The sequence below is a fragment of the Crassostrea angulata genome, chromosome 2 (genome assembly GCF_025612915.1).
Source record: "Crassostrea angulata isolate pt1a10 chromosome 2, ASM2561291v2, whole genome shotgun sequence".
NCBI classification, from domain to species: Eukaryota; Metazoa; Mollusca; class Bivalvia; order Ostreida; family Ostreidae; genus Magallana; species Magallana angulata.
This window is the reverse complement of record NC_069112.1, coordinates 14,844,365-14,857,594: the sequence shown is the minus strand read 5'-3', so window position 1 is coordinate 14,857,594 and position 13,230 is coordinate 14,844,365. Positions and strand designations below refer to the sequence as shown.

The following is a 13,230-nucleotide window of genomic DNA, read 5'->3' as shown; positions in this document are numbered from 1 at the left end:
ATTTAAAAAAAACTAGAATATTCAACAACTGGTTTTTATTTTTTGAAACGCAAGGCCATGGTTTAATTTTGCTTTTGTCTGCTAAATTAAAGATGATTTTATAATTTAAGCCGCACTTATCTAAAATAGCTAGTGAATTGAAAAGAGTTCATCTGTTTTGTTTTTTGTGTTTTGAAGAACACTGAATCAGATTGAATTATTAAAATGTTCAAATATTGTTTCATATTACAATTATATGTTATTCAGCTTTTTAGACATACATTTCAAAATGTAATGTAGAACAAAATATGAGTGTCAAGATGGCTTAAAAATTTGTTAAAAAATTGTATACCGGGATAGGGACATTATGCTAGAAGTTAAACATGACTTTATTTGAAAATACGGTATAGCGTTTTACAAACTCTTATTCTTTTTTTTTTTTCCTAGTAATGATGCCAGCATTCCCAGTAGAGTACCCTGCTTATTTGGCTTTTATAAATGTGCATTGGTATTGAAGAGATCTAAATAATAATCAAACGAAGGATTGTTTTCGGGATTTTTTTACCAACTAATATTTATGTTAGTCATTTTATCATTTTATTAAAAAAAATTAAAGTAGATTCAATTATCAATATATGTATGGTTTTAGGCAGATAAAGACATATGTTTTGTTGCAACTTTTATGCATGCTTCGTATAATGATAAGATAAATCTTAAACACGCGCTTGATATCTTATTTAACTTTGTCATAAAAGACACAGGGCATGCGTAAGCATTTTAAATAAAGCCTCAACCGTAGAATTACATAACGCTGTATTATTCTTTAATTTATGGTTCATTTAATTTAATTTTAATCTTTTATATCACATTTAGAATTTCAATTTATGTATTTTGTCATCATTTACATCATATTTTTGACATATGCTTTATCATAATTATATGGCCAAGGCCAGTCGTCCACTGCTAGCGTATAAATTCAACCGATTCTTCCTGGTAAGTGTGTCCAAGATCGGGAAACGAGAAGAATCGGTTGCAGTTCTATTGGTAAGTGATTTTCTTTAAAATATAAGATAAATAACTGTGAAAGTAAACTTCAGTGACGCACTGTAAAATTGCAGCAATATATACGCGGCTATGTTAAGGCTGTCCGAAGCTAAATATTTATCAAAAATGATACTATTTTAATTATCGAAATATACTTTAACCGAGCGAGTTTCTTTAAACTTTAACTACATAAATTAACAATGACATCCAACACTATATTTGATGTATTTTTGTGACGTCATATATTTTTCTTAAGCACGTGACGGGTGTATTCTAACACGATAAATAATCTATAAAAATCGCATCGGCGCAAGTGAATAATGACATTGAATCAAAAATATTTTTATGAAAAATCCTTCGATAAGTAATATATTTTGCAGTTCTTGCTGGGGGTTCATACAAATATTTCGTTTATTTGAAATATTGTCAAAACATTTTGCACCGCCATCGAAATTAGGCACATTTTTACCTGTTAGGCTCGATTTACACAAAATCGGGTCAGTTGGTAGGTTTCCCCCAGCAAGATTCACATTGATACTTATTTTCTCTCCCGATTTTAGTAAAAAATACTAAGATTGTTTTTATCTTTCACTTGTGCCAAGCCGTTTTTTATACACATATACATATGACCATTCATTAGATTACACGTAGCAGGGGGAGTCTCAAAACCATTAGTTTATGAATAGTTATTTACCTATTACGAAGCTTTAAACTGGTTTTTTTTATACTCCATATCGGTGATATTGAATTTAGTATCGCTAGTATTTTCAACAGTGTCTATGTAAAGGAATGAAGCGGTTTTATATTATGCACAATGACTATCACTTATTACGTTACGATACATTCCCTAAGAACGATCAAAAGGAATGCAGATAGTGACGTCAAAGTTAACTATGACGTCATATCGTATGAAGTAAAGACAAGTGATATTCTACATATCGCTGTGAAATTAATCGGGCAGCCTTAACATAGCCGCGTATTAGAAACATTTTTTTTAAATCGTGAATATATTTCGGATTTTCTTTCTTATTTTCTGGGTTTGGAACTCACCAATATTGTAATTAGCGTTCTTTTTCAAATGCTTGATGATATATATATTGAGAAGTTATATTATAAAGAGAATGCATGTAGATGAATTAATGAAGTAATGTTCAATTTCAATTGATTTTTTTAATATTAATCCAATATTATGTATTTTTCTAGAATTCCTAACGTAGACCTTAAGACAAAATGAAAGTCGTCATGTTTTTGGCGTTCGCCTGTTTTGCCTTAGCAAATGTCTCAGCATATCCACATGGTGAGTTGGGTACACTTTTATCTAAAAAAGTTAATCAATAGTCAATCAAGACTATTTAGAGCGGAATGAAAAAGATATGTGCGATACAACTTATTCAGATAAACAAACCATTTTGTATTTTGAATACATCAGAAATGATATGTTAATCTTAAATGATAGGCCAGATGACCTACGTGCGAAAGAGGTTTTTACTACATATATCATCTTAATGAATAAAATAAAGTATTTAAACCTAGCGCTTTCTATGAGAAAGAAATAATCAAGATCAGATTTTTTTTTTATTTGTTGGAAAGATTCTTTGTTCATAATGCAATTTATGGAGAAAATAAAATAAATCGATTGTCCTCTAAAAAATATTAAGTGTAAGGGTGTATAAACTTGTTATCGTCCAATGAATTATACACGTACAATTTTTAGAATACTTTTTCTTTTTGATTTAGTTGGTTTACATTTTTAAGTGACCTTTCTATGAAATTTACCAAAATTATATCATCATTTTAACGACAACCGGCTTATATATCTTGAACAAAAATAGTACACCCAATTGTATTTGTTTTTAATCTACAAAAGTATTTTGTATCTTATTACGTGCTATAATGGCGATAACATTGCATTGTTCCCGAAACAACGATGTGGTAAATAGATGGGGGGGGGGATGCTATCTCCTGGGTAGCCCAACAGTTATTACTAATCTATTATAGTGAAGATAGCTTTACTAGTTGCCATTGTTGAGTTAGCATATTAGATAATTGAGAGAAACTAAACCTCAATATTTAAACTAATTATTCTGGAGTCAACAAAACTGTTAATAAATAAAAAGCTTGCGAACAGGACTAATTTAGTTCATAAGTAACATCATGATGTTAATTCGTCGTAGGTTAAAACAATGTAACTATTCGCATGGTAAGATGAAAAAAAATATGTATATTAATCGTAATTATACATAGAAGATATACATAATTGTACAGGAAAGATACATTCTAGTCCTTAAATTCCTTGAACGGTTTAAGTCTAAAATTGAGTTGTAACGTCAATGTTTAAATTGACACATTTATAGATAATATTAATACACAATGGCTTAATATTTTAAAGTTTTTTTTTTTAAATTGATAATTTTTAAATTTACTATGGTTATATCTACTGACAAGTCAATGTCATAGACACTATTATTCAAGGGCACTACGTGGAAAACAGTTTAAATATTGAAGGCTATTTGACAATGGAAAAGACACAAACTAATTTTCTTTTCTTAACTTCTATTTAAAGGCCATAACAATGGCGACAATGGAAATAATGGAGAAAGATACAATGGAAATCGTTATAACGCAGAAAGAGATGCTTATTATGGAGAGGAGAAATATTATGATGATGATGATGAAGATAATGCTCATTATTATATACACGATGAAACTGAAACTAGAAAAACGGAAAAAGCTACTACCAAGAAAGTAGAAATAACGGAGAAAGAAAGATATGACAACGGAGGGGATAAATATGACAATCATGGACACGACGACTTTGAACATGTTCAAACAGAAGTAGATGTTAAGGAAGTGGTAAGAAAGGAGAAAGAAAGTTATGCTCTTAACGGAGGGGATGGATATGGCAATGTTCACGACGACTTTGAACATGTTCAAACGGAAGTGGATATTCAGGAAGTGGTAAAAAAGGATATAGAAATATATGATCATAACGAAGGGGATAGACATGGCAATGTTCACGACGACTTTGAACATGTTCAAACGGAAGTGGATATTAAGGAAGTAGTAAAAAAGGATATAGAAATATATGATCATAACGAAGGGGATAGAAATGGCAATGTTCACGACGACTTTGAACATGTTCAAACGGAAGTGGATATTCAGGAAGTGGTAAAAAATGATACAGAAAAATATGATCATAACGAAGGGGATAGACAAGGCAATGTTCACGACGACTTTGAACATGTTCAAACGGAAGTGGATATTAAGGAAGTAGTAAAAAAGGATATAGAAAGATATGATCATAACGAAGGGGATAGAAATGGCAATGTTAACGACGACTTTGAACATGTTCAAACGGAAGTGGATATTCAGGAAGTGGTAAAAAATGATACAAAAAAATATGATCATAACGAAGGGGATAGATATGACAATGTTCACGACGACTTTAAACATGTGCAAACGGAAGTGGATATTCAGGAAGTGGTAAGAAAGGATACAGAAAGATATGATCATAACGGAGGGGATAGATATGGCAATGTCCAGGACCTCTTGAAAGAAGGAAGACAGATGTATTAGAGTTAAGACGTTGACAAAATCATGAAAATAATTTTAACAAGAGGCCCATGGGCCACATCGCTCACCTGATGAACAATAGGTATTATAAAAGAGCTTAATGGAGTCATAATACAAACTATCTGGACAATGTACAAAAATACATGTAGATCCTGTATAAATAAAATCCATTTTTCCCCTGGATATTCTTATGTTTTTGATCATTAGTCCATTTTCTAACACGATGATTTTATAGTCATATCATAAGTTGAGTATTGCAGTTCTCAAAAAGATCCTAAACAATAGTTTGTATATGGGATATAAACCTACATCAAACCCTGAACCTTCTTGTGAGGCAAAAGAATTGTCCTGGGGCCTAAGTCTTAACAATTATAAAGAATCATCTGGCTGATTAGTTTCTAAGAAGAAGATTTTTAAAGATTTACACTATATATTCATTTGTTAAACTTTGCCCCCCACCCCCCCTCCCCGTTGTGGCACCACCCTACTCCTGGGGATCATGATTTTCACAATTTTAAATCTACACTACCTGAGGATGCTTTCACACAAGTTTCAGCTTTCCTGGCTGATTAGTTTCTGAGAAGAAGATTTTTAAAGATTTAATCTATATATTCCAATGTTAAACTTTGGCCCGCCATTGTGGCCCAAACCTACCCCCGGGGGTCATGATTTTCACAACTTTGAATCTACACTACCTAAGGATGCTGCCACACAAGTGTCAGCTTTCTTGGCTGATTATTTCTTGGGAAGAAGATTTTTAAAGAATTACTCTATATATTCCTATGTAAAACTTCGATCCCCCATTGTGGCCCCACCCTATCCGCAGGGGGTCATGAGTTTCACAACTTTGAATGTACACTACCTGAGGATGTTTCCACACAAATGTCAGCTTTCCTGGCTGATTAGCTTCTGAGAAGAAGATTTTTAAAAATTTACTCGATATATTCCTATGTAAAACTTCGATCCCCCATTGTGGCCCCACCCTACCCCCGGGGGTCATGATTTTCACAACTTTGAAACTACACTACCTGAGGATGCTTCCACACAAGTTTCAGATTTCCTGGCTGATTAGCTTCTGAGAAGAAGATTTTTAAAGATTTACTCTTTATAATCCTATTTAAAACTTCGATCCCCCATTGTGGAGCCACCCTACCCCCGGGGGTCATGATTTTCACAGTTTTGTATCTACACTACCTGAGAATGCTTCTACACAAGTGTCAGCTTTCCTGGCCGATTAGTTTTGTGAGAAGAATTTTTTTAAAGATTTACTCTATATATTCCTATTTAAAACTTCGATCCCCCATTGTGGCCCCACCATACCCCCGGGGGTCATGTTTTCACAATATTGTTTCTACACTACCTGAGGATGCTTCCACATGCGTTTCAGCTTTCCTGGCTGATTAGTTTTTGAGAAGAAGATTTTTAAAGATTTAATCTATATATTCCAATGTTAAACTTTGGCTCGCCATTGTGGCCCAAACCTACCCCCGGGGGTCATGATTTTCACAATTTTGAATCTACTCTACCTAAGGATGCTACCACACAAGTGTCAGCTTTCTTGGCTGATTAGTTTTTGGGAAGAAGATTTTTAAAGAATTACTCTATATATTCCTATGTAAAATTTCGATCCCCCATTGTGGCCCAACCCTACCCGCAGGGGGTCATGAGTTTCACAACTTTGAATGTACACTACTTGAGGATGCTTCCACACAAATGTCAGCTTTCCTGGCTGGTTAGTTTTTGGGAAGAATATTTCTAAAGATTTACTCTATATACTCCTATGTAAAACTTCTACCCCCTATTGTGGCCCCACCCTACCCTCGGGGGTCATGAGTTTCACCACTCTTAATTTACACTACCTGAGGATGCTACCACACAAGTTTCAGCTTTGCTGGCTGATTAGCTTCTGAGAAGAAGATTTTTAAAGATTTACTCTATATATTCCTATGTAAAACTTCGATACCCCATTGTGGCCCCACCCTACCCCTGGGGGTCATGATTTTCACAACTTTGATGAACCTACACTACCTGAGGATGCTTCCACACAAATGTCAGATTTCCTGGCTGATAAGCTTCTGTGAAGAAGATTTTTAAAGATTTACTCGTTATATGCCTATTTAAAACTTCGATCCCCCATTGTGGAGCCACCCTACCCCCGGGGGTCATGATTTTCACAGTTTTGTATCTACACTACCTGAGAATGCTTCCACACAAGTGTCAGCTTTCCTGGATGATTAGTTTTGTGAGAAGAAGATTTTTAAAGATTTACTCTATGTATTCCTATTTAAAACTTCCATCCCCCATTGTGGCCCCACCCTACCCCCGGGGGTCATGATTTTCACAATATTGTATCTACACTACCTGAGGATGCTTCCACACAAATGTCAGATTCCCTGGCTGATAAGCTTCTGTGAAGAAGATTTTTAAAGATTTACTCGTTATATGCCTATTTAAAACTTCGATCCCCCATCGTGGAGCCACCCTACCCCCGGGGGTCATGATTTTCACAGTTTTGTATCTACACTACCTTAGAATGCTTCCACACAAGTGTCAGCTTTCCTGGCCGATTAGTTTTGTGAGAAGAAGATTTTTAAAGATTTACTCTATATATTCCTATTTAAAACTTCGATCCCCCATTGTGGCCCCACCATACCCCCGGGGGTCTTGTTTTCACAATATTGTATCTACACTACCTGAGGATGCTTCCACAGACGTTTCAGCTTTCCTGGCTGATTAGCTTCTGAGAAGAAGATTTTTAAAGATTTACTCTTTATATTCCTATGTAAAACTTCGATCCCCCATGGTGGCCCAACCCTACCTGCAGGGGTCATGATTTTCACAGTTTTGTATCTACACTACCTGAGGATGTTTCCACACAAGTGTCAGCTTTCCTGGCCGATTAGTTTTGTGAGAAGAAGATTTTTATAGATTTACTCTATATATTCCTATGTAAAACTTCGATCCCCCATTGTGGCCCCACCTTACCCGCAGGGGTGCATGATTTTCACAACTTTGAACCTACACTACCTGAGGATGCTTCCACACAAGTTTCAGCTTTGCTGGCTGATTAGCTTCTGAGAAGAAGATTTTCAAAGATTTACTCAATATATTCCTATGTAAAACTTCGATACCCCATTGTGGCCCCACCCTACCCCTGGGGGTCATGATTTTCACAATATTGTATCTACACTACCTGAGGATGCTACCACACAAGTTTCAGCTTCGCTGGCTGATTAGCTTCTGAGAAGAAGATTTTTAAAGATTTACTCTATATATTCCTATGTAAAACTTCGATCCCCAATTGTGGCCCCACCCTACCCCCGGGGGTCATGATTTTCACAAGTTGGAACCTACACTACCTAAGGATGCTTCCACACAAGTTTCAGATTTCCTGGCCGATTAGCTTCTGTGAAGAAGATTTTGAAAGATTTACTCGTTATATACCTATTTAAAACTTTGATCCCCCATTGTGGCCCCACCCTACCCCCGGGGGTCATGATTTTCACAGTTTTGTATCTACACTACCTGAGAATGCTTCCACACAAGTGTCAGCTTTCCTGGATGATTAGTTTTGTGAGAAGAAGATTTTTAAAGATTTACTCTATATATTCCTATTTAAAACTTCCATCCCCCATTGTGGCCCCACCCTACCCCCGGGGGTCATGATTTTCACAATATTGTATCTACACTACCTGAGGATGCTTCCACACACGTTTCAGCTTTCCTGGCTGATTAGCTTCTGAGAAGAAGATTTTTAAAGATTTACTCTTTATATTCCTATTTAAAACCTCGATCCCCCATTGTGGCCCCATCCTACCTGCAGGGGTCATGATTTTCACAGTTTTGTATCTACACTACCTGAGGATGTTTCCACACAAGTGTCAGCTTTCCTGGCCGATTAGTTTTGTGAGAAGAAGATTTTTAAAGATTTACTCTATATATTCCTATGTAGAACTTCGATCCCCCATGGTGGCCCCACCTTACCCGCAGGGGTGCATGATTTTCACAACTTTGAACCTACACTACCTGAAGATGCTTCCACACAAGTTTCAGCTTTCCTGGCTGATTAGCTTCTGAGAAGAAGATTTTCAAAGATTTACTCAATATATTCCTATGTAAAACTTCGATACCCCATTGTGGCCCCACCCTACCCCTGGGGGTCATGATTTTCACAATATTGTATCTACACTACCTGAGGATGCTACCACACAAGTTTCAGCTTCGCTGGCTGATTAGCTTCTGAGAAGAAGATTTTTAAAGATTTACTCTATATATTCCTATGTAAAACTTCGATCCCCAATTGTGGCCCCACCCTACCCCCGGGGGTCATGATTTTCACAACTTTGAACCTACACTACCTGAGGATGCTTCCAAACAAGTTTCAGATTTCCTGGCTTGTTAGCTTCTGAAGGGAAGATTTTTAAAGATTTACTCTACATATTCCTATGTAAAACCTCGATCCCCCATTGTGGCCCTATCCTACCTGCGGGGGTCATGGTTTTCACAACTTTGTATCTACACTACCTGAGGATGCTTTCGCATAAGTTTCAGCTTTCCTGGCTGATTAGTTTCTGAGATGAGAATTTTATAAGATTTACTCCATATATTCCTATTTAAAACTTCGATCCCCCATTTTGGACCCACCCTACCCTCGGGGGTCATGATTTTCACAATTCTTAATTTACACTACCTGAGGATGCTTCAACACAAGTGTCAGCTTTCCTGGCCGATTAGTTTCTGAGGAGAAGATTTTAACAGATTTACTCTATGTATTACTATGTTAAACTTCGATCCCCCATTGTGGCCCCACCCTACCCCCGGGGGTCATGATTTTCACAACTTTGAATCTACACAACCTGAGGATGCTTCCACACAAGTGTCAGCTTTCCTTGCTTATGGTTAATGAGAAGAAGATTTTTGAAAATTTCTCGAAAATTTTCATAAATAGCTAATTATCTCCCTTTGCGTAGTCCTTAATTTTTACAACTTTGAATCCCGTTAGGCTATGGATGCTTTGTGTCTAGTTTGGTTGAAATTGGCCCAGTGGTTCTTGAGAAGATGTTGAAAATTTTAAACGTTTACAGACGGACAGACGGACGGACAGACAGACGGACGACAGACAAAATGTGATCAGAATAGCTCACTTGAGCTTTCAGCTCAGGTGAGCTAAAAACAGAAACTAAGATTACGAAAATGGTGAGTAACAGATTCTATGTTTTCAAACAGATTGTTTATTATTAAAAATGGCAACAAGAAACTGTCTCTTCCTAATAATATATAATAACTAAAATTTTGAAAACATTGTTAGAAGATTAATACAAACTGCATTATTATTTTCAAAGAACCAAATAAATGCAGTGGCTGAAACGTTTCTTTATATTAAAATAAATTCATTAAACTTGTTAAAGGGGTCGTGACACGATTTCAGATAAAAATTATAATTTTGATATCTATTTATAAAATAGTTTACTTTTGTATTTTGAATGATTCACCAAAGATAGGATTTTAGAAGTCATGTTACAAACGCAATACAGAGGAAAGAAGTCGTTGTTATGTAAACAAAGTTCGAGTCTTATATTTGTTTACAAATACTTTAATGCGAAAAAATTGCCATTTTTTTTTATCAAAATAACTTGTGGAAAGAAGATAATCTGATTAAATGGGTTCATAAATAATTTCATCACAATAAAAAGCAACATTACATTGAAACTTATACCAATACAACAAATATGTAAATAGCAGGACTCGAGCTTTTTTTACAAAACAAAGAATTCTAACCGCTGTAATTCGCTTGTAACTCGATATTTGACTTTCAAAGGACTATGTGCGGTATGGTCAAATATCACATAAAAAATAGTATCGTATGAAAATGAAATCTTCACAAATCATTGTAAAGAGGATGCCTATAACTTTAATCTTGATTTTAGTCATCATTGCTCACTCGCTGTTTATCTATGACGTCACTTAAATGACCTAATTCCCGCAAATTTGCTCTATATTTTGCATTCGGAAGTATAGAGCGCAGGTCTGCTCAAGTGCGATTTTAACATATGTTTTTCTTCAGATAGTTATACATATTATACTTAAAAATGGTACTTGAGCAAGCCTGCGCTCGATGTTTCCCAGTCGAAAAACCATCGGAAAACACCCATATTTTGCTACAAAACATCAATTTATCTAAATAATGCAATATTCATGACGTCATTTCTACATTATGACGTCACTGAGGTGATAACCTTTTACACCTTTAGTTTCAATATGATTTCAACTATCTTTCACCTTATTTTAAAGCTCTTTCTAAAACTTTGATTTTGGGGGGCAAAAATTGCATAAAACCGCACTTAGTCCTTTTGTCAAAGCATTGAAAAATTCTATATAAACAACCCTAGACATAACAAATGCAAAAAATAGATTTTGAATTTTCTTTATAGCTCAAATCGTGTCCAAGTCCCTTTAAAGTCAACATGAAAGGTTGTCCTTTTGGTATTTTATATTTATATGTTTCGACATTCGAGTATCTTTTAAACATAAAGGTATGTGTCATTTAAGTTGGAAAAAATTCAGCCTCGGACTAGAAAGTCCCGACGCCATTGGATTAATCGCGTCACGTAATTGCCTTTTAAATGTCTTTACACGGTGAGCGTCAAAATGTATACGGCAGCACGGCAGACTTTTTTTTTACACAAACGTTAAACCATACCTTTGATTTTTAAGCCCTAAGATATTTATAGTGCCAATGACTTAATATTTCGATCCCACAATGGCATTCAGGTTTTCTATCTAAATTTAAATCTAAATCACTGAGGTGTGAAAAATCATTCGATGTAAAAACAACACATAGCGACCGTTTCATTAATAACCTCTCTGAAGCTATTAAAGTGCCCTCAAGCCAATGTTTTCTGTTTGCGTGTACATGCTTGTCCTTTTTTTCCTCAATCTTTTTCTTTAGTGGACCGTGAAGCACTCTGCCAGGGGGTTAGCGTTCACTTGTACATCCACCAGGAATGAGCGCTAAGGTTGTACCGATCTCTCGGAACTTTGATTTTACCGTTGCCGTATTTTGGGCTCTGTGTACATCGGGACTAACATTATTGGCTTGAACTGGTTTGCTAGAGGTTTCCATATATTGTTAATCTTAAACAACATAACTTGCTCGTCACACCTTGCATTTTGTGGAAATTGAACCACAACGCGACTATCATACTTCACCTTTTTACTGAAAGGAATTCGCTGGCCAGTTCCCAGAAATATAACAAGCGGTTTGATGCGTTTAACACTGTCCGAGATAATACAGCATTGTACTGTGGTCTGTCTATAGTCAAGTCCGGATTTCTTTGTTCTGCACCATACTTTTAGTAGCACCAGTTGATTCGTATGTTTTCCCTTTATTTAGCTGAAACAGGAGGGGTCCATGTTTGCAACAAATTTATAGCGACCATCGGGGTCCGTACAGTCTCTGCAAGCGTTTTTTCGAATAAATTTATGAAAACTGCTAAATGCCTCAATTTAAGCATCTGGTGGATTTTGAGCAACACTGGTTAGTGCCCGTCATGATATATTGTACCGTTTTTTGAAATTATTGAACAAGCCGTGGCTGCATTTGAAGTCCGAATTTGCAAGTTCGACTGCATGTGATTTTAACCACCATGATTTTGCCTTTAATCCGTCCTCCCGAATTTCTTTAAATTCACGATGGAGCTGCTTTTCAATATCAGGATAAAATGATTTTCGGCCAGATCCTTGTGATTCTTAACCTTTTGGCGTTTCTTCCAGTTTTATTTCTGTTTTAATCCAACACCTAACCTTGCTTTTGTCAATTCCAAAATACTTAACGGTTTCGATTATTCGATTTTTTGCATTGCTAAGTGATAGCTCTCTGTAATGTTCTGTGACACTACGTTTAAATTGCCCGTTTTAACTTTTTCTCGGTGTAGGCGTACGTCTTGTAGCCTTCACTGCTAAAAGCTCACTGTTTTAAAAACGGGCGCCCAGAATTAAAAGCCCCTGAACCCTTCTCATTTGACTTTTACAGATGTTTACCTAGGTATCCTGTTTTAAGAACAAACACGAAATTCACAATCGATTGGTTTCAATTTATTGTTTTGATAATAAGCTGTGAGTTTGCACTCGTCACTTACTGGGTTTTTGCATGGATATTACGCTGCGAAATGAAAATAAGACGGTTTTAAAAATAAGCCTCCACTTTCTAACAAAAAGTTAAAATAAGCTGCGGCTTATTTCGAAGGATTAGGGTATCATAAATAATTCTTTGATGGCAGCAGTAAGGGTAGTGAAATTCGAACATTAGCCATTATAAAATCCACAACACTATGATTTGTACAAGCATGATTTTATACATATTACATGTGCAAAGGACAACATATGCCTTATATAAGATATATAATGCATATTTGACACAACTCTATTAGATAAACTGCATTCTTGTCTTTCAACAACTCATAACCATCTGCATGTTACAGTACTGAGAGAAACCAACATAATACGAAACCTTACATTAAAGGATATGAATTTGGTTTTAGATGTTTGTATGATATAACTTTGCATACGCCCTAGTACGTAGCATTCATTAATAATAGAGAGAAGGAACTTCTGAGGAATATATACAGTTGGGCT

General features: G+C 35.6%; 1 protein-coding gene across 1 annotated transcript; it reads left to right on the top strand.

Moving 5' to 3' along the window:
• Positions 1 to 2,253: 2,253 nt before the first annotated feature.
• Positions 2,254 to 4,599, top strand: LOC128173936 (protein PFC0760c-like). Its single transcript, XM_052839600.1, has 2 exons — positions 2,254 to 2,320; positions 3,587 to 4,599. The coding sequence occupies exons 1-2, from the start codon at positions 2,254 to 2,256 to the stop codon at positions 4,597 to 4,599; spliced, it is 1,080 nt and encodes a 359-aa protein (XP_052695560.1).
• Positions 4,600 to 13,230: the final 8,631 nt, after the last annotated feature.

What these genes read in the sequence shown, in the direction of transcription:
- LOC128173936 (XM_052839600.1), top strand. Translation starts at nt 2,254, where the DNA reads ATGAAAGTCGTCATGTTTTTGGCGTTCGCCTGTTTTGCCTTAGCAAAT. An exon ending in TGTCTCAGCATATCCACATG is followed by an intron (nt 2,321 to 3,586) that starts GTGAGTTGGGTA and finishes TTCTATTTAAAG; the next exon opens with GCCATAACAATGGCGACAAT.